The 23,168-nt window shown below is 38.0% G+C and overlaps 1 protein-coding gene across 5 annotated transcripts in view; it reads right to left on the bottom strand.

Moving 5' to 3' along the window:
* CTNNA2 (catenin alpha 2) overlaps nt 1-23,168 on the bottom strand; it is a 1,116,199-nt gene that overhangs the window by 223,185 nt on the left and 869,846 nt on the right. For all 5 annotated transcript variants that reach the window (XM_047854186.1, XM_047854187.1, XM_047854188.1 and 2 more), the window contains exon 9: nt 14,996-15,148. In XM_047854186.1, the coding sequence (XP_047710142.1) occupies nt 14,996-15,148 (153 nt within the window). The remainder of the gene's footprint in view (nt 1-14,995; nt 15,149-23,168) is intronic.

Raw genomic sequence — 23,168 nt, 5'->3', positions numbered from 1 at the left:
TGTTTTCACTTTGAGAAAAGTAATTGTTACCCTCAAAATTCCAGGCAAAAATCAAACAAAGAGAATTCACTGGATATTTGATTCATTCCCCCACTCTCCCTCAAAAAAAAATCAGGGGGAGTAATGGGCAATAATATAACCAGTATTTGTAGAAATACAAGGCACTAAAGCCTACAAATATATTTAATGCCTATTTGAAGAGATTCTGGTGATACAAGGACCATGGGGATAAATAACAGAGATCAAACAGAGTGTATAAAGTCAGTGAGAGGGGGAAATGGTCCTCAAGGCAAAATTCAAGGGCAAAGAAAAAGATTTCCTACCTATGAAGCACAGCTGCCTCAGGTGGAGCAGTTAGTGGAGGCAACCAGATTCCCTGCCTTCCTGCCCATTAGACCTTCCTCTCCCCTACTTTCCACCAGTGTAAACCCTCCAGTCTTCCTTCTCCACTGTTCCTAACTGTATTTCCAGTTTCTTCTGTAAGAATTTGACCTGTCCTTAACCCCTGATGGCCCCTTAAATGAGAGTCTGGTTATGTCTCTCTCAACTCTGGATTTTACCTGCGCAGGGACGATTCACCCTCCAAAGGGGGAGTGGGAGGGCCCACCTGAGCTTCTTTCCTAGATGGGTGTAAGGCTAAGATGTTAGAGGTCTTCTGATGGGGACAAAGACCTTCCTGGAGTCATATTTATAGAATGGGTACGTGAAAATCATACCAATTTCAATGTAAATTACAAATTTGTTTTTTTTTTAAAGCTCCATGTAACAGATACTTGAAGGTGCCTACTTGAAAAGACTTGACTTTTTGAGCTACTTGATTATAGGATCAAAACAGCCTCCTTGGCCGGGTACTGCAGTGGGATAGGTCAGATCACTGCCTATTTTTAGTTTGCAAAACTACTGATCCATAGGAAATTCTGCTGCCCTGCTGCCATTAACAACCTCCAAACTTCCATTTCTATGTGGAACCTGTCATAACATTTTACAGGAAATATGCAACGCCATTCCTTACACAGGAAATCTGAAGTGCATTTTTGTCCATACATTACAGGCTTCACCATCAAAGCATCTTGTGTTTTGAAATTAAGTTACAAACCAACATTTTAGAAAATTCAAAATAAGAAAAAAAATAAGAAAAACTGTGTGCGTGGGAGAGGGAAGCTGGTGGGGCTTGATGTCTTGGATCCCTCCACATAAACCTGGTAAAAGGGAATCATTTGCTCAGGAAATTTTAGAGATTTGAAAAAATGTGTTTATGTTTTTAATCTTCAAAAACAAAAAAAACATTTAGGAAAGATAAATCATGGGCTTCTATTGTTTTAGCATAGAAAATAGCAACTTGTCAGTCTAAGTAAGTACTATATTTTGGTGGCAACTGGCATTATACGAAAATATTGACTCAATTCTCAGGTATCTGGAGTATGTGAAATTCACACTCTGGGGCAACTCTAAAATGTCTGAATAGAAGCAGCTGAGAGCACCAATCTGTTTGGAAGGGGCAGTGTGGAAATTTCTGGAAGATGCATTAGTACTGCAGGCGGTTTTTACTTAGATTTTATATTAAAGATCAATTAAAACATCTCTTTTCCCAAAATATATTAATATTATATTTTATGTATGATTGAAAAAGTATTTGGTCTTTAGGTCAATGTGTATACGTCTAATATATACCCACACACTCAGACATGGTAGGGTGGCTGTGAGGGGCAGAGAATACTTTTTGGAGACTGGAGTGGGGTGTGCTATAGAATGCCATACTACCTGCCATTCTTTGGCACCATTCACAACTATTGGCTTTTACCAACAGGCACCAATAAGCCTGCAGAAAACAAAAAAAATGGGAGCTTTTAATTCATACAAAAAATGATCTCATTAATAATTTAGCTAATATGTAGATTTTTCTCTGTGGCAGGCATTGACCTATACTCTCTCTTTGGTTCCTGCCTATATAATCACCAAGTTGATCAGCAGGCATTCAAGCCTATCTTTCAGACACTGGGTCACTCAGAGACAAAAGCCATGGGAGGATGATAAGTAGTGATGGAATCCATATTTTTGGGTACTTTTTGCTCTGAGACAGCTTAGCCACCAACTGTACCCTAAGCTTAAGTTGCATGTTTGTTTGAATCAGGAGGGCACCAGGAAAAGGGTGCAGTGACATGTTCTTCTCATAGTCCCCAAATTCCAGTTCCAATCACAAATGCATTCTAGAACAGGAAAATTATTTGGGTCTTCCCTTTTCCTAGAAAGGAAAAGGTCCTCAGAATATAGAATGTCAGAGATGGATAGGACCTAAATGCTGAGGTGCCAGATACAAAGTGTGAGGGCCAGAGGATTACAATGATTTATTCATTCTCACAGCCGTAGGGCAGACCGTTACACCATCAGAGAAATCCCAGTCATCACATGCAAAGCACCCAGTGTTGATTTTTAGGTTAAGCGTTGAAAGTACATATATGCTGAGCCTCAGGCTGGCCACAGGGCTCTGTGAAGTTAAACTCCACAACCTTCTAAAGCTAATGGAGTAATGGTAATCTGAAAACCTGTTTTTAGTTCAAAAGAGCAATGCCCCAACATGCCATCCCTCTCAAACTATGGCTCCAGGCTGGCTAGGGGACAGTGTGATATAAAAAGCCCTTAGAGCTAACCAAGACTGAACACATAAGTGTCAGAGAGTTTTTTCCTGGGCAATTAAAAACTTCTTGGTATTAAACAAACCACATCATTTTTAATGGGGCTCAATTTTTCATTTTTTGCATTGAAGGGGTCTGGCCTTAATAATGTAAGGTTATGCTACACAGCAAAGTCTCTGCTGGACTAAAGAATCCATACCTTTAAACAGTTGTAGAAAACACAAACTAAGAGAAAACACACACAAGTATACAGAGAACAGTCACTCCCTATGTGGGTGATGAAACAGTAAAACTCATTATTTAGTATAACCAAAGACCAAATATGTCCTACCCATCTGCAGCAATGACACTGAATGTCACAATCCAAAGTCTGAACTGGCATCACCACAATTACAGCCCAGATCCCAGGTTCTTCAGAATCTTTCTAATCCTTAATAATACTACTCTTTCTCAGCCTTGGAGAGTAGACTAAAATAAATTTAGTATAATGCTGTGTTACGATTTTATTGTGGTGAGGACAAACTGTTAATAAATATAAAAGGCTAATGACTGGAATTATAGCTATAAATATATATATATATATATATATATATATATATATATATATATACAGAAAGAGGAGAGAGAGGGATGGTGGGAGGACATTCTGTCTTTGTCACTCACTCATCAGCTGGTGGTTTCGGTGACTTTGGTCGGGCCACTTTTAGTTTCCTTGGGCCTCAGTTTCCTAATCTGCCAGACTAGGATATTGATGACTAAAGCACCTAGTTGTTAAGAGGATTAAGAGAGATAATGTGTGGAAAGTACAATAATATCTAGCATAGAAAACAAGATAAATGTTGATTATCTTTTCTCTTCTCCTTAGGTGTGTAAAACACAGTTAACTGGCCTCTCTTTTCTGGATGTTTCTTCTAAGGATACTTAATTCACCTTTGGGTGAATTTTGGGGGTAGGTCATGGTGGGACAAGTTTTTATCTAGATGCCAGGAAACCAAGGTTTTGTAGAAATTAACAGTCCTTCTTAACCTGAAAAATAACTGACTTCAAGATATGGCCTTGCACTTTGCATATTGACTATGTTGTAAAGATTGAAATGTAACCTGGCAGTGTTTACATCATGTGTGTAGTTAACTCAAGCAGTGTAGAAGCCCTCTGACATGAAGTATTTAAAATCTTTAGAATTTACTATTTGTAAGCAACCTTGAAAGTCCATGGCATTTAGGAATTTAAGCAGACATAAACGATGCAGACTGTGGCAATGAAGATTCCTGAAGCTAGTTTTTAATTACAACTTACAATCGATACCCGCACCAAAAAGCAACTTGGGGGGTGCTTGGGGGGCTCAGTAGGTTAAGCATGTGATTCTTGATTTCAGCTCAGGTATGATATCACATTTTGTGAGATCAAGCCCTGTATTGGGCTCTGTGATGACAGCAGGGGGCCTACTTGGAATTCTCTCTCTCCCTCTCCCTCTTTCTGCCCTTCCTCACATGAGCTCTCTCTCTTTTTCTGAATATTTAAGTAAATTAACTTAAAAAAAAAAAACAGCAACTTGAATGACTTACTCCACTAGTGCGTATAGGAATTCATTTGCAGTAATATGTGTTACCCCCAGGGATGTGTGTGGTAAATACGGCTCTTCTCTGAAATGTGATCTGAGGGACACCCGGGTGGCTCAGTCAGTTAAGCATTTGTCTCTTGATTTCATCTCATGTCATGGTCTCGCGGTTCATGTGTTCGAGCACCACATCAGGCTCTATGCAGACAGTGCAGAGCCTGCTTGGGATTCTCTCTCTGCCCCTCCCCTGCACATTCATTCTCTCTCTCTCAAAATAAATAAACATGAAATATGATTTGGCAGATATGGAACTTAATACCTGGACAGAAGCAGCTAACATTTTCAAGCAATTACTTCGGGGCCAGGCCCTGTACTAAATACTTACATGAAGGATTGGACTCTAATCTATATGGATACCTTGGACAAGAGCCTGGGCAGTGTTGCACAGTGGTGAAAAGCATGGTCTCTGGAGTCTGAAATACCTGGGTTGGTGCATGAATTCTGTCTCTATCTGTATGACACTGGGAAAGTTATTAAACTTCTTGAAACTTCAGTTTTCTCATGTGTAAAATGGAGTAAAAATATAATGGCTACTTGATTTGATTGTCAAATGCATTAAATAAGGTGATGAAAGCTTACAAGGAACCCTAGCTCTATGTTTAAACAATCATTAAGGGCTTAAGGTGAATGCTTAAACTTTTTGGAATGCTTTATTGTATGTTATAGGAAAAATTATATAATATGGTAGCTTAGGAATCGGAATTTGGGGAGGGGTGGTATTGGAGTATACACTTCTTCAAAGACAGGAAATAAATACTGTACGTGTAATATGTGCTTAAGGTGAACAAAATAGCTCTTTATAAAATATAATGATTTACAGACTTGTTATGGCTCAAATATTTGAGACATTCTACGAATTCATTTCTAGTTCTGATATTTTAATTGGATTGAGGAGGGCAGCATTGAGAAAAAGATGAGAATGTCTGGTGTGTACTTTAAAAAAAAACATGGGGGTGTCTGGGTGGCTCAGTCAATTGAGCATCTGACTCTTGATTTTGGCTCATGTCATGATCCCAGAGTTGTGGGATCCAGGCCTGAGTGGGGCTCTGCAATGAGTATGGAGCCTACTTAAGATTCTCTCTCCCTCTCCCTCTACCCCTCTTCCAGTTCATACATTCTCTTTCTCAAATAATAAACAAATAAATAAATTTGGCTCAGGTCATGATCTTGCAGTTCGTTAGTTTGAGCCCCACATTGGACTTGCTGCTGTCAGCCTGTCAGTGCAGAGCCCGCTTCAGATCCTCTGTTCCCCTCTCCTGGTTACACTCTCCCCCAAAAATAAATAAATATTAAAAAAAAAAGCATGGAGACCTGTTTCCACCAATGTAGTTTTTGATGCAGCTTTTCTTGAGTTTTTCAGTTCACAGTTTGAATCAAGATCCTGTAATATACAAAGGTCTATTGTATTTATTTAAACCCAAGATATTTGCATAGGGTTTTCGGGATTGCGCCTATCACAAAGCTGCAGCCAGAGCTCATCAAGCCAGTCTGAGCGTGTAAGCTATGTTTTTTAAGAGTTCCAAGTGATTTCACTACTGCAGCATGTCAAAACCTCATCCCAGACTCCTTTCTGCCTCATCTCCTAACACACAATGCATTGGTTCAACCTTGGAAATATAACCCAAATCTAAGCACTTCTGCCCACACCTTCACTGCCTCTCCTCTAGTCAAAGCGCCAACCCCTTGCTGGACTACTGGAACATTCTTTTATCTATTCTCCCGTCTACTTCTGTCACTCTACTATATATTTTCCATATAGCAGCAGAGTAATTCTCAGCATGGAAGTCAGATCATGGCATGCCTTGTTCAAATCCTTCAAGAGTTTTAAATATCTGAGCAAAATACAGTGTTTACACCCAGCCCTCAATCTCATTTCTGAAATAATTTCTACTCCCTCTGACCTGCAGGCACACGGGTCGCTTTGTTCTTAGGCAAACACAACAAGCACACTGCTGCCTTGGGGGGCTTTGCCTTTTCTGTTCCCACAATATTCTTCCACTTCCTTCGGGTCCCTGCTTAATAGTCATCTGAGGAGACAAGCCTTTTCTGCTCACACATGCCCATCTCCATCATCATTCTCTACCACTCTGCTCTGCTTTATTTTGCTCTTTAGTACTCAGTTTCCACCTTATTTATATATTTATCTCACTTTTTCTCTATCTTCCCCAAAAGTATGCCCCATGAGAGCAGGAAGTTTATCTGGTTTGTTCACGGTTATCTTGCCAGCACCTGTCACCACATGGTAGCCACTCAGCACATTTGTTGTTGAATGAATTTTTCTGAATGAAGTGGAAAGATTGAGAAAAGCAATTTACTCAAGGCTGAAACAGAGGCAGACTGTGCTTTGCTGATGATCACATTAGTTATTCTGAATATTAGGACTTGCCCCTCATTTCCAACCTTCCACTTGCTACAGACTCAAGTTGCTCCTTGCATAGGGTACTGCCTTCAGGAGTAAACCAGAAGGACAAAGTGGAGAACTGAGATTCCGTTGTCCAACTCATCACTGTTCTGGCATCAGTTGTGTGCTTCACTGTGTCAGAACCACATCCCTCTCCCACATCCTTGGTAACCAAGGATCAGGACAACCACATGCTCCTGAGGCAGTGGGCTGGGGAGACATGACAGCAGAGTTAGGGGCACTACCTCAGGAGCATCATGACAGAGTCTGTTCAGCTTCTCTTAAGCCTGTAAACAGCGATGTCTTTCTACTCAGTAGAAATGGGAGTTCTCCGCATTAGTCCTTCTTAGATTTGAGGTTCCTTCTTTGCAGTAATTAGGAAATTAAATAAGCACAATGCCTCTTTAGTGACCCCAAGAGGCACCTGTTTAGGGACCTTCAGCCCCTGCAGCCATGCTATTAAAATATATTATCCCAGGAGCCAAAAAGTTGGCAGTATCCCTGGCTGCATTCATTATTTTATTCACTCTTTAGGCAACATCTATTTATTGAATACCTGCTATATGCTAACTACTCAGCCACATGCTGCGATTTAGTTAGGAATAAATTAGACATGGCCCCTTTCTAAAGGAACTGCTTATCTGGCAGGAGAAATAGCATACAATAGTAGAGCTGGATGTGTGCAAATCAAAAGTAAATAGTGTTCCCTAAGAATAAAAAACACAGGGAATTGATCCCATTCAGGGACATGATGTTTGAGCTGAAAGCTGAACAATGATTAGAAATAAGAGGAAAAAGTAGAATGGGGAGTCTGCTGGGAAAGAGATAACCTAAGCACAAGCCTGGTGTGGAGGGAGCACGGCACATCCCACAAGTGGAAGACGGTCTGTGTGAGGTTGATACCTTGTGGGAAGTGGGAGAGGGCAAGAAGGCTAGTTAGAGACTGAAGAAGGGGCCAGATCATGCAAGCCCTGCATAGGTCTTTATTATGTTGGTTTTCCACCTAAGAACAATAGGAAGTCTCTGAATGGCCTCAGGCAGGAACACTGCATGATCAACTTGCATTTTTAGAAGTTCTGTCATGTGCAGAAGGGCCTCAAGGAGGACCAGGCATATGAGAGATGACTGTTGGGAGGACACTGCAGTCTGACAGACAATGGCACATTTAAGCTTACATACAAACCCTTTTGTTGCTCATGGTAGAGATGTAGTGGGAGAAAGAGGAGAAGCGCCTCAACTCTGAGTCAGAAAGCAATGGAAGGGATAAAACCAGTCTGGAGGCTCTGAAAACAGCTGTATTGATTCTGCATCTCATTTTCCAGATTAGCTTGTATTTTCTTTGTAACAATGCTTATTTTGCCCACATTTTACATCCACTCTGCCCTTACCCAGACTGCATCACTTTGGTACTAAGTTGGCATACTTTGCATTCCATTTCTTGACAAGCCTTGGAAAGGAGGTACAACAGGGGTCCTCTGATCAGCACAGCACACCCTCAGAGTCACCTTTACCTTGAAGCCCTCAGCCAACCTTCAGAGGGGATGAGTTAGCTGGATTCTGGAGATGAGGTAAAATGGCTACATTGAAAATAATTCATTTCTACTGGTGATATGTCCTATAATGGCTGATATTATAGATCCCAAAGCATCATAGCTGACCTGTTAAATTCTCTTAATCAACAAACCCTGGTGTAAATTCACCTTGTCTTCATTAAATGTTACACTGTGGGGAAGAAAACCATAAAATTTCACTTGTTAAGGTAATTATGAAAGGCCAAATTATTTTTTTCTGATTCATATTTTGCTAATATTTTATTTGCACTAAAACTGCCCTTGTTACAGATGTTCTAAGGACCACAACATAGTGTTATAGGTCGTGACACCTTCCATTGACTTCATCACGCTGATCTCTGTGAACAGCAAATACCAAACTGGGAGAATGTGGCACAGAAATATGAGAAAAAAATCATACACATTGATGGAAAAGTGGATATATTATAATGAAATTCAATAACTAAAAAAATGTTGAAGAGCTAAAATTATCACCATTGATTCAATGATTATTTTATGTAATCATTCTTCATTCAAAATTATCTAAAATATAATGCTTATGTAATTTATATTAATGGCAACTCAGAGCTGCATCAGAAGTTCTTAAATAGGGATCAAATGTGCCCTGGAAGGATTCTGAGGTGGTGTTTGGCAGAAGGGCGCGCTAAGCGAAGGAACTACAGGAAATGGACGAAGCACTGGGATGGTTATTTCAATCCAATCAGAACTGTTGTTATCAATTAATGTATTTCTTTCAGGTATGGAAGCTCAATATTTCCACTGAAAAAAGAGATATCTGACTAAAAATATTAATGAAACAAAGAAAAGCCCCTGCAAACTTACCTAAACCAGCTCTCTCGGGGATTTCTAACTCCAGCCATAAAGGAGTAGCCAATATGAGACCCACTCTCTGGGGTTCCTGCGATGCTCAGTCAGTTAAGCTTCTGGCTTTGGCCCAAGTCGTGATCTCACAATTCCTGGCTTTGAGCCCCACATCTGGATCACTGCTATCAGCACAGAGCCAGCTTTGGATTCTCTGCCCCTTTGCCCCTCCCCTGCAAGCACATTTGCGCTCTCTCGCTCGCAAGCGCGTGCGCTCAAAAATAAAGAAACATTAAAAAAAAGAGAGACTCACCCTCCTGCTGAGAACAACTAGAAATACAGCATAAAAATAATTTCCTTGAAAGCATGAGACAACTGCCAAGGGAGTCACAAACCACACTTGCTCAAGAAGACATGTTCATTGAGGGTCCCTAACTTTGTGCATTTCACTTTTCTTCCCAAACATTTGCTAATTCTGTGTTGAAAAAGAAACCGAGACACCACATAAAAGGTTGTTGCTGAGAAGAAGATAATTATTTAGAGTTTCCAACAATCTCATAGATCTGGAGAGGTGAACACTGGAATCCAGGACATCCAAGAAAGCAAAGGTCTCAGAGAGAAGGGAGGTTCAAAGACTGGCACCTGGTCGCAGGTTTTTTGTTTGTTTGTCTGTTTGTTTTTATCCTGTTAAGATATTTCTCCGTTACATTACACATTAAAAGCATTCAAAAAGCAGAACCATGTTTTCAACCATATCATGACAGGAAAACAAAAACTGGAGAAATTGCTTCAGAAATAAGTTGAGATACTTAGTAACACATCTGGTCCTCCGCTGGCAGCCCCATTCCATAGTACGGGGGTAAAAGAAAGGTAGCTTACACCTAAAAAAGGCTAAACAAGGCTCAGATCATGTCAGTCTTTGGATTGAAATGGTCTCTCTGCTGCTTTTTTTCTTTTTTTTTTTTTTTTTAGTTTTTAGCTTTTAGCTTTTATTTAATTCCAGTTAACATACAGTGTAATATTAGTATCAGGTGTAAAATTTAGTTACTCAACACTTCCATACAATGCCCGGTGCTCATCACAACATCTGCTGCCCTTTAGGGTAAAGTGAATACTTTCTGGAAAGAGAAAGCAGTAGCCTAACTACAGAGTTGGAATGTTGGTTATCTGTCTGCCAAAATTCATGTGTTGAAATCCTAATGCCCAATATGATCATATTGGAAGTGGAGGCTTGAGAGGTTCTAAGGTCAGGAGGATGGTGCCCTCATGAATGGGATTAATGTTCTTACAAAAGACTCCTGAGAGATCCCTTACATCTTCCACTATGTAAGGACACAGCGAGAAGGCACCTGCTATGACCCAGGAAGAGGGCCTTCACCAGAATGCATCCATTCTCCTGCCTTGCCCTTGGGACCTTTCAGCCTCCAGAGCTGTGAGAAATAAATTTCTGTTGTATATAAACCACCCAGTCTATGGTATTTTCTTCTAGCAGCCCAAAACACTAAAACACAGATCCTTTATATTTTTTCATACAAATGTTTGCCATTCAATAAAAAATTACCTAACATTTTTTTAAAAGGCCATAATCAAGATAAAAATCAAATAATAAAAACAGATGCTATAAAAAAAAAAAGTCTGCCTCCATTTTGGAAGCCTCATAGAGCTCCATAACAGCTTAAACAAATTCAAATTCAATTAAATGAAACATTGCACATTCCAGTCATCAAACATTAGGAGTGAATCATAATTCAGGATCTTACTCCATTTTGAATGTTTGACTGCTGACAGCTCTTAAGCTCCACTCCCCCCTTTCCATCTTGCCCCACAACTGGGCAACCTCGTACGAAAGCCCACCTTTTTTTCGATGCCAACAGGGAAGTTTGAACCATTCAAAGCCCAGGTCACACATGGAGGTCTCGACCCCAGTCCATCCCTCTAACAAAATAAAACCCAAAACCACTTTTTCTTGTTTTTGCTGAAGCTACTCAGGACTAGCTTGTATGCCTGCTCTTCTCTTCCTCAAAAGTCCTTTTTTATGTCTAATGAACCCGCTCACCCCCTCTGTTGGTATGCTGCATCATCAGTCTCTAAATGCAAGCCACTTTTTCTGTGTGGGTGGGGAAGAGTTGCCCTCTGTGGGGCAACTATAAAACACAAAAGAAATTGACCTAAATGTTGGAGTTCTTTGATTTGGACTTTAAAAATAACTATGATTAACATTTTTTTTAAAAGAGATCTAGTAATGAATTTTACTAGAAAACCAGAATCAATTAAACAAAACAAGAATTGGCTATAAATTTTAAAACAATTGAACTTAATAAATCAGTTTCAAGAATACTGGACACAAATGGAAGCAGGATGAGTGAGCTAAAAATTAGGTCAGTAGAAAATAATTAGATAAAAGCATAGCTTAGGGAAAAATTAAGCCTTAAATGCATATATTACTAAAATAAAAAAAGCTAAAATGTGATTGTTGATTTTGGAAAGTTAGAAAAACAGTAAGTCATACCAGAAGAAAGCATAAAAACTATAAAAATAACAGCATAAATAAAATAGAAAACAAAGAAAATCTACAAACCTTAAAGCTATGTTATAAAAAATAATATTAAATTTATAAACCTCTTGCAGAACTGAGAAAAAAAGAGAGAAGGCACCAATTACCACTATAAAGAGTAAAAGAACTTAAATAATAATGCAGATACAGATTCATTTTTACTTTTAATGTTTATATATATTTTTGAGAGAGAGAGACAGACAGACAGACAGAGCATGAGCAGGGGAGGGTCAGAGAGAGATGGAGACACAGAATCCAAAGCAGGCTCCAGGCTCTGAGCTGTCAGCACAAAGCCTGACACAGGGCTTTAACTCATAAATGATGAGATCATGACCTGAGGTGAAATTGGGTGCTTAACCCACTGAGCCACCCAGGCATCCTGACACAGATTAGTTTTAAAAGGAGAATATTATATATAATTTTATGCCAAATAACTTGAAAATTAAATAAAAATAACAGATTCCTAGAATACAATTTATGAAAGCTGACACAAAAAGAAATAGAAAATTTTAATGGTCTTACGTTTATTAAAAATAATTGAATCTGCAATGTGTAAACCTTTCCTCAAATAAATACCCAGGCTCAGGTTGCTGTATCGGTGAATTCCTCCAAACATTTAAAAAACTAAGTAATGGCAGGTTTTCTGCTCTTTTTTTTTTTTACTCTTTTTTTGAGGAAAAGCATAATTTAGATACCAACACTTCTGAAGGATATTAACGGAGACAAAAAAAAAAAAAACAAACATTTAATTGTCTCAAAATGTGCAGAAAACTTGCTTGATACAATTCTATATTCTTAGTGAATGAGCAATAAAAGGGAACTAAATTAATCTGATAACATTATCTACAAGAAATCTAGAAGAAACAATACAATTAGTAATAACACATTAAAATTTTCTCATGGAGATCTAGAAGAAACAAAAAAAGTCTATCACCACAATATCATATTGAAGGTCCCCACTAGTACAACAATGAGAGGAAAAAAACAAGGTATAAGGATTGGAAAAGAAGAAATATAACTGTCCTAATTTACAGACAGCATTATTGATATAAAGAAAATCCAAAAGGAAACAGTCAAACTTCTGGAATTAGTAGGTGGGTTATCAGAGTCAATGGGTATAAAATCAACATATTAACCAAATTTCTCATATTACAGACACAAAAACTAAGATCTAAAAAGATGCCCATTTCTATTCAAGTACTTTTTTTTTCTTTTCTTTTCATGTGTATTTATTTATTCATTTTAGAGAGACAGAGAGGAAAAAAAACAACAAAACAAAACATGATCAGGTAAGGGGCAGAGAGAGGAGACAGAGAATATGAAGCAGGCTCTGGGTTGTCGGTGCAGAGCCCGATGCAGGGCTCAAAACCATAAACCATGATGAGATCATGACCTGAGCTGAAGTCAGACACTTAACTGACTAAGCAACCCAGATGCACAATAAGTACTTTCAAAATTAGAAAACTAGTGACTTTCAGCCCAGTGATCCAGCTTTTTTTTTTTTTTACATGTATACATCAGCAATATAGCACTTGTTTGCAGGACATAACCTACAGAAATGTTTTTTTATTCTAGTTCCTCTCCAATCAGGCCAGTCCCACCCTAGTTCCTATATTATTTGGGCATGGAGACATTCCACAGTGCTGCTGCCTGCAGTGACCACTCAGGGGCAATAAAGGGAATAACTGAGGGAAGCCAAACAATGATTTTCTGAACCATGGAGTTCTGACTGACCTTCTGCTTCTGCCACAAATTGAGGGTCAGGGATCACTCACAGTGGCTGGTCATGTCTACAGTGAATCCTACAGATGGGATGAGGGGAAATGGTGACTGGGTCCAGGGTCTATCATAGGAGAAGGGAGAATGAGTAGACATGAGGGCTACTTGGGCTCACATTTACACAGGGCATCAAGTTTGAAGCTCAAGTGTTATCTCAAATGAGGCTACATACAGGATCACGGAATGACACAGACAAGAATGGAAATAGGATATGTTTATCACACAACTTTGAACTCATGTCCCTTCTTTCTGTCCACAATGTCTACAACACATCATTAATTAATGCTTTCTATAAGTTTTGCAATTATCTTGTAAACAATGAAGTTACATTAATGTGATGGTCTATCTCTACGTTAATACTACTATTTTATTACATATGAATATTTAAAACTTTTGTAGCATTCATTCGGCATTATTTCTTTTCTTCTTCCTCCTCCCCTTCCCACTCTACCCCTGCTCTTTTTTTACCTTCTCTTTCTCAAAACAAGGAAGGTCAACCTTGAGAAGACTCTGGCTTCCTCAATGGCTAAGTGAACTCCTGCAACATGTAGGTGGAATGTGAGGGGTGATGGAGTTCTTGACTTGCAGGTGGAGACAGAGCTAGAGAGACTGCCTTGATATCATAAGTAGGTCTAATTTTAGTTCCAGGCTGGTGTTGCCTCAAGACACTGGGATTATGGAGGGAAGTTCAAGGGTTCAAGTGTTCCAATACTCTGGCCCAGGGTTTTGCACACTCAACTTGATGACTGTTGTCATGGTGAATTAAAGTGGGGATATACCAGAGTTTTGTTGTTGTTGTTTTCAAGTGCTTACAGCCCGGCCCTGATAACTATTCCCTAACTTTGCCAGGATCTTCACCCCTCCTAGACTCTTTTCTTCAAGCACACACACTTTCTATTTAACATCTCTAAGTTTCTAGTCAGTCCACGTCACTAAATCCAACCTTTGCCAAGCTGTTGGTTTTCAGCTCCTAGATACAAGCAGCCTGGTTATCAGTTTACTTTCATTTTGTTGGCCTTGAATAATATTTTTCCAATATTACATAGCACAATTCTGCATTTATAAAACAACCTCCACAGATTTCTCTAACACATAGAATATACTTACGACTCTGAAATTACACTCCTCCAACTGTCCCAAGATCTTTCATCAGGAATCCCAATATCTCTTTGGGGAAAGTGAGATGCTTTTTTCACTAGCATATAATGTGGCCAGCTAATCTAGGCTGAGGGGCATGGAGTGGAGAGAGGGATAAGGAGGAAAAAAAGGGAAGCATTTAAACCTCCATTCGGCAATTTTAATTCTATTCTCTCAAATCAAAGCTAGCATTCGGCACTTTGGAGCATCCCTTCTACCTCTCCTGCCTCAGCTTCTACCTATTGTTCAGGAAAATTAGCAGATGCGTTCCAGAACATGTTTAGAATTGTGATATAGAGAAAGGAAAGAATACTGATAACCTGCTTCTGGTTAGCAGATGGAATCATGAGAAGGTTAAAAAAAAAAAAGGCAGCATCCAGGACTTTATTTCTCCAGGAAAACCAGAAAACCGTAGAAGGGCTGTCTACTGAAATTCGAAAGGGCGTGTGTAGAGACTAAACCCATCAATAAGTTCTACTCTTCAGGCCTCTCCTGACTTACCTCCACCAGTTTGTTGGCATGCTCACGGAAAACTTGGGCATATTCCTTCACTTCCTTTTCGTTCCCACTCTTCGCAGCCTCAATGAGAACTAGCAAAGGGACATTGGTTTCCAAGAAAGAATCAGATATGTGATCCATCACTGCTTTCCGAAGCTGCAGTAAAAACAAAAACAAAACACACACAATTAAGGAATAGAAGAATGGTATTTATGAGTCTATTACTCACTTAGCAATATGGATTAAATTACTGCCTGAGAATAAAAAATTTTTCTAAACTCTGCCCAGTTCTCATTATCCATGGAAATAATGTTTCAACTGTTTTTAATTTTCCCAGTGCTTATCGTATCAAAAGAAAACAGAGATGATTGATACACTGTTCTGAATTAACTATATTAAATGTTAATTTGAAAGTTACATATGTGGCCTTTAGCTTAATATATTATAGGCCCTCTCCTAAAGAAAGTCTTTTTTCCTCCTTCATTGGCCCAAATGTCTCCCTTCAGGAAGTTTTGAATCATGATATAGCTCAAGGACTCAGAACTTAGTTCAAGGCTCATTAAAAATGGAGAAATGTAGGCATCAACCAGCAAATGGGGACAGCTTTAGATAAGCGTTGGGCCTTGAAGCTACCCTTAAAATCTTACCGTTTTGCAGTAACCTGTCCTTTCTACATACATTATTTGACTTTGATAGAGTGGAAACATGAAACCTCTCATAATCTCAAAAATGTTTCTGCCCAAGTACTATGATGAGATAGTTGCTGTGCTCCAGAAAGAAGTACTTAGAATTATTCTTTAAGGTAAGTAAAAATAAACATATCCGAATATGTAACAATGCATAATTACATATCATTTCCACATTGTTAAAATGGGAAGCAGGGCAGCTGCATGAAAAAAAAAAAGAAAGAAAGAAAGAGAAACTGTACCTGAATAATTACCTCAGTGCTGCTTTGTTCATGATTTTCAGGATGTGTACAGAGAGAAAACACCCAAATAAATGCAAGTGAAGATGGTAAACAATGTGTATGTTTTCCAAACAAATGTACCTATTGAGGAGTATTCAGGCAAATCTTTTAGTAGGGTGACACATGCATATCTATTATTGGTCAGAAGAAGGAGAACTTTGAACAAATTACAAATTCCCATTCCTTTTTGCACGAACTATTGTAAGGTATGTATGTGTGCAATCTAACTTAGTTTGGTTTACCTCTGAATTGGGCTTGGTATTTCACCATATAAAATACATAAAGTCTATGCAAAGTTAATATTAATTAGTTACTTATTTGGCAGCATGTGTTAAACTACAGCTCAGGAATAATGTTGGTTATGGGTGAGCTCATATATTCTAGATACATACAATGTGGCAGATTCTCAAGTAAGATCTTTACATACTACATCATTTAAAATTTTTTTAATGTTTATGCATTTTTTTGAGGGAAAGAGAGAGATAGACAGAGCATGAGTGGTGGAAGGGCAGAGAGGAAGGGAGTCACAAAATCTGAAGCAGGCTCCAGGCTGCTATGCTGACAGCTCCGAGACTGACGTGGGGCTCAAACTCACCAAATGCAAGATCATGACCCGAGCTGAAGTTGGATGCTTAACCAACTGAGCCACCCAGGCACCCCAAGATATTACATCATTTAATCCCCCAAACAACACCATGAGATAGGGATGTTTCTTATATAAGTTTTTTTTTTTCAAATGAAGAAAATGGGACTGAGAAATATGAAATAATATGCCTATAATTATAAGGTAGCAAGTGGAAGAGCCCATGGCCAGAAGGTCTGAAGGGAAGAGTGCAGTGAGCACTTAAAATTGATCTTCCAAGCCTCTCTTCCAGGACAGAGTCCCACATGAAGGAGAAACTATTGGAAGTATAATCAAATTGAACTTGACAGGAACAACAGAGGTAAAAGAAAAAGGCCCAGAAGAAGTGGGGGAGGTAAGCAGAGAGCCAGGTTATGTCACCAGCCAAGCAACCATATTTTTTAAATCAGACAAAAATAACAGAAGTGAGAGCTCTGTAAAGCTAGAATAGCTAAGTCAATCAGGCCTCTTTCTAAACCTTCAAGGAAAGTGAGTTCACATAAAAATGAACAACTTAAAATTATCAAGGTCAAAACTCATATAAAGTTATTATAAGAAAAATAAGAATAAGGAATATAATATTCCTTATACACAGTGAAACCATGCCAGAAACATATACTTGTAACACAGATTAAAACTGTAAACTACTATCTCAAATAAATTCAAATACACTAAAAAATTATAAAAGATATTAAATAAGACATAAATTACAAAAAGAAAAAAAATATATACAATGAGGTCATGAAAGTTAAGAATTGTAAATTAAAGAAAAATCTTTCTTTTAAAAAAAGAAGACTAAACAAGAATGAATAAATACAATAGCAAATGCCTTAAGAGAAATGGAAAGAGAAAAGAAGGAAAAAATTAAAATCCAAAAGAAATTCTTAGAAAAATATTTTAAAAGATTTAAGGAAAAGTGGCAAATACTGAAGATAGACAAAAAAAAAAAAAAATCAGTATTTGGCTACCAGATGTCCCTGAAGAAGAAAAGCAAAACAGAAAACAAATGCTAAAAATCATAATTCATGAACACTTTCATATACATATAAATTACATTCTGAAAGGATATATCATGTACCTAGGAAGACTAATGCAAATTGTCAGGCAAAAAACCTGGATTCTAAATAAAAACAGGGGAAGAAATCCTTGTGTATTTAGACAAATAGAACAAATGGCTCATACAGGAAAGAAAATCAAATGATCATCAGACTTTTCAATAGCAAAGGTTTATGCCTGAAGAAAATGAAGTACTATAATTTAAGATACTCAAGGAAAGAAAATGTGAGTGAAGAATTTTACAGCCAGCAAAACTGACTTTGAAGAATAGAAGGCACAGACAAAATTTGATCAATGTGCAAGAACACAGAAAATATTGTTCTCATGAGACTCTGTCAGAGAATCTGTTAGAGAAAGATCTTTAACAACCAAAATAACTCAGAAAACATCAGCATGAAACTGACAGTGAGCATTAGATATATACTTGTTTGTAGAACTAAGAATATATGATGTTTAAATGAGGGAGATTATCATATGAAGCAGCTACATGGCTCTGGCAATGAAGATACAGTACAACACTGTAAACAAGAAGAAAAAGGGAATAAGATGTACAAAAATATTTTATCTGTTTTACGTAATTTTAATTATGGTGGTAGTATTACTATTAGTGTTCTAATACTATTGTGTTTAAAGGCAGAAGAAAGCAAACGATTAGTCATGAGAAGTTATCTCTTATCTCCTATGCTCTTGTTAATGAGGAGTAATGGTGTGGAAGAAGGAAGGTGAAATATAGAAGAAGTTTGGGAAAAACCCTATATTCCTAGATCTGAAGAAGAAATGTCAATATGAACACAAGATTTTAAAACACACACGCACACACACACACAATTTCCCAGTTCTGTCCAATGAAAAGGCTTAAAAACAATGGCAGCCCAATGGCAATGAACACTGTGAAATACAATTTTCCACTAAAACAAATCAGGGCTTCTTGCGGAAATGGCTAGAACTTTGAAGCTGAAATATACCAAAAGTCCTGAAATATTTTATTATGCAAAGAGCTATCAAAGACTACTAGGGTCATGTTTAAAATAACTCAGGAGCCCCTCACTTGGCCAAAGATTACACATTTTGAACTTCACAAAAGATTAAAATTCCAGTGGATTGAAACTCATCAAATATATTTAAATACATGAGTTTATAATGACAACAAAACAAAACAAAACAATTAGCTGGTTACCTTTAGAGGCTGTCAAGGAACCAACTCATTTCTCTTGAAAGAATCAAGACTACATCTTGCCTTTCCTGTATGAACTGAAATTCCTTATGAAGAAACTTTATAAACTTACTCAACTTAAATGAAAACAAAATGATAGGATACCACCATTCTGCAACCTTTAATGAATTAAGAAATCTAGGCAATGAACATCAGTGGTGGAAAACATCACACACACGCACACACACACACACACACACACACACACACACACACATACAAAAGACAACCAGACACTATGTACCTTCTGTTAAAATGGCACATTCCCAGCTACAGTGTTGCCAAAGAGATCAAACCTGAAGAGGGTGGAGGCTCTGGATCCCCCAGTGATTTGCAGAAAATACAGAATGACATAAAGAACTGCACCACGTGCATCTAAAAATTTTTTTTGAATGTTTATTTATTTTTGAGAGACAGAGCAAGACAGAGAACGAGCAGGGGAGGAACAGAGAGAGAGGGAGACAGAATCTGAAGCAGGCTCCAGGCTCTGAGCTGTCAGCACAGAGCCCGACTCGGAGCTTGAACCCACGAACCGTGAGATCATGACCTGAGCCAAAGTCAGTTGCTTAACTGACTGAGCCACCCGGGTATCCAATACCACATGCATCTAACCAGCAAAATGCAAACTGTGGACAACTTACAGTGCAAGCCATCCGGGTTCTTCAACAGATGGCTTATAACTGAAAGAAAGGGATGAAAGGGGATGCTATAGATTAAGAGACTAAATAGACATATCCTAAAATGTGGGCAAAACTAAACTATATCATTTGATGATATGCATTAGGGTGATTAAACCACAAAGACACATAAGGAAGTGAATACTTTAAAAGTCAAGATAATGCTTACTTTTGGAGGGAGAAAGAAAGCATAGAAAGGGGTTTTAAAGAGACTGGCAAAATTCTACTTTTTGAAGTTACATAAGAGGGATTATAAGGGGGGTTACATAATAGTAATTTAATAAACTATATATTCATAGTGTGTGGATTTATATATTTGTGTTTTATTTTATAATAAAAACTTAAAAAAAAAGAAACATATTTCTCGTGTATACTCCATCATATTATTCTCCATTTCTATCTGGGTGGAATCCAGATGTGACACCCAAGGCGATCTGGAAGCCATAATTAAGATGATGGACACTCCCTCCCCCACTCAACAATCAATTTGACCTCCTGAATGCATGGAGGAGAGCTTCCCAGTGTCCTGCCACTGGCCCATTATTGTTACATGATTAACAACGCAATTCTATTGTGTTGGAGCCTTTGCATAGTTTGAAGTTTATTTTTTATTTATTTTTTTCACAACTAAAATTATATTTTGCCATCAAGAGCCATCAGCAACAATGGCTTACACTTGTTTCATGCTTGCTATGTGTTATGCACTGTTTTTTTTTAATATAGTTTATTGTCAGGTTAACTAACATACAGTATATACAGTGTGCTCTTGGCTTTGAGAGTAGATTCCCATGATTCATCATTTACATGCGACACCCAGTGCTCATCCCAACAAGTGCCTCAATAACCAACACCTATTTTCCCCTTCCCTTCACACCCATCAATCTTCAGTTTGTTCCCTGTATTTAAGAGTCTCTTATGGTTTGCCTCCCTCCCTCTCTGTTTGTAACTATTTTTTCCCCTTCCCTTCCCCCATGGTCTTCTGTTAAGTTTCTCAAATTCCACATATGAGTGACAATATACAATATCTGTCTTTTTCTGACTGACTTATTTCACTTAGCATAATACCCTCCAGTTCCATCCATGTTGTTGCAAATGGCAAGATTTCATTCTTTCTCATTGCCGAGTAGTATTCTATCATATATATATATATATATATATGAATGATAGAATACTACTATATATATATGAATGATAGAATGATATATATAGTATATATATATACACACACACACACACACATACACATACATACATCACGTTCTTTATCCTTTTATCACTTGATGGACATTTGGACTCTTTCCATAATTTGGCTATTGTTGACAGTGAGCTATAAACATCGGGGTGCATGTGCCTCTATGAATCAGCACCCCTGTATCCTTGGATAAATTCCTAACAGTGCTATTGCTGGGTTGTAGGGTTGTTCTATTTTTAATTTTTTGGGGAAGCTCCCCACACTGTTTTCCAGAGTGACTGCACTTGTTTGCATTCCCACCAACAGGGCAAGAGGGCTCCTCTTTCTCCATATCTTCATCAGCATCTGTTGTTTCCTGAGTTGTTAATTTTAGTCACTCTGACTGGTGTGAGATGGTATCTCAATGTGGTTTTGATTTGTATTTCCCTGATGGTGAGTGGTGTTGAGCATCTGGTTGAGCGTGATGAGTGTTTGTTGGCCATCTGGATGTTTTATTTGGAAAAGTGTATATTCACGTCTTCTGTCCATTTCTTCACTGGATTATTTGTTTTTGGATGATGAGTTTGGTAATTTTTTATAGATTTTGGATACTAACCCTTTATCTGATATGTCATTAGCAAATATCTTCTCCCATTCTGCTGGTTGCCTTTTAGTTTTGTTGATTGTTTCTTCTGCTGTGCAGAGCTTTTTATCTTGATGAGTTTCCTATAGTTCATCCTTGCTTTTATTTCCCTTGCCTTCAGAGACATGTTGAGTAAGAAGTTGCTGTGGCTGAGGTCAAACAGGTTGTTGCCTGTTTTCTCCTCTAGGGCTTTGATGGTTTCCTGTCTCACATTTAGGTCTTTCATCCATTTTGAGTTTATTTTTATTTATGGTATAAGAAAGTGGTCCAGTTTCATTCTTCTGCATGTTGCTGTCCAGTTCTCCCAGCACCATTTGCTAAACAGACTGTCTTTTTTCCATTGGATACTCTTTCCTGCTTTGTTGAAGATTAGTTGGCCATATATTCGTGAGACAAATTCTAGGTTCTCTATTCTATTCCATTGGTCTATGTGTCTGTTTTTGTGCCAATACCATACTGTCTTGATGATTACAGGTTTGTAGTACAGGCTAAAGCCCAGGATTGTGATACCTCCCGCTTTTTTCTTTTTCAACATTACTTTGGCTATTCAGGGTCTTTTGTGGTTGCATACAAATTTTGAGATTGTTTGTTTTAGCTCTGAGAAGAATGCTAGTGCAATTTTGAGTGGAATTGCATTGAATGTGTAGAATGCTTTGGGTAGTATCAACATTTCAACAATATTTGTTCTTCTAATCCATGAGCATGGAATAGTTTTCCATTTCTTTGTGTCTTCTTCAATTTCTTTCATCAGATCTCTACAGTTTTCAGCATATAGAACTTTTACCCCTTTGGTTAGGTTTATTCCTAGGTATTTTATGGCTCTTGGTGAAATTGTAAATGGGAACCATTCCTTGATTTCTCTTTCTGTTGCTTTGTTATTGGTGTATAGAAATGTAACCGATTTCTGTATATTGATTTTATATCCTGTGACTTTGATGAATTCATGTACCAGTTCTAGCAGTTTTTGGTGGAGTCTTTTGGGTTTTCCATGTAGAGTATTATGTCATCTGCAAAGAGTGAAAGTTGGACTTCTTCTTTGCCAACTTGGATGACTTTTAATTTTGTTGTCTGATTGCTGAGGCTAGGGCTTCCAACACTAGTTTAAAAAACAGTGGTGAAAGTGGACATCCCTTTTGTGTTCCTGATCTCAGAGGGAAAACTCTGTTTTTCCCCATTGAGGGTGATATTAGCTGTGGGCCTTTCATATATGGCTTTTATGATGTTAAAGTATGTTACTTCTATCCTGACTTTCATGAGGGTTTTTATTAAGAAACAATGCTGTATTTTTTCAAATGCTTTTTCTCTAACTATTGACAGGATTATATAGTTCTTATCTTTTCTTCTATTAATGTGATTCATCACAGTGTTTGATTTGCAAATATTGAACTAGCCCTGCATTCCAGGAATGAACCCCAATGGCTCATGGTGAATAATTCTTTTAGTATACAGTTGAATTTGATTTGCTAGTATCTTGTTGACAATTTTTGCTCCATATTCATCTGGGATACTGGCCTGTAATTCTCCTTTTTAGTGGGGTCTTTGGTTTGGGAATCAAGGTAATGCTGGCTTCACAGAATGAGTGTGGAAACTTTCCTGCCATTTCTATTTTTTTGGAAGAGCTTGAGAAGAATAGATATTAACTCTGCTTTAAATGTCTAGCAGAATTCCTCTAGGAAGCCATCTGGCCCAGAACTCTTATTTGTTAGGAGATTTTTGATAACTGATGAAATTTCTTTGCTGGCTATGGGTCTGTTCAAATTTTCTATTTCTTCCCATTTGAGTTTTGGTAGTGTGTGGGTGTCTAGGAATTTGTCCATTTCTTCCAGA

The sequence above is a fragment of the Prionailurus viverrinus genome, chromosome A3 (genome assembly GCF_022837055.1).
Source record: "Prionailurus viverrinus isolate Anna chromosome A3, UM_Priviv_1.0, whole genome shotgun sequence".
NCBI classification, from domain to species: domain Eukaryota; kingdom Metazoa; phylum Chordata; class Mammalia; order Carnivora; family Felidae; genus Prionailurus; species Prionailurus viverrinus.
The sequence above is the reverse complement of the archived record's forward strand: the minus strand, read 5'-3'. Positions and strand labels throughout refer to the sequence as shown.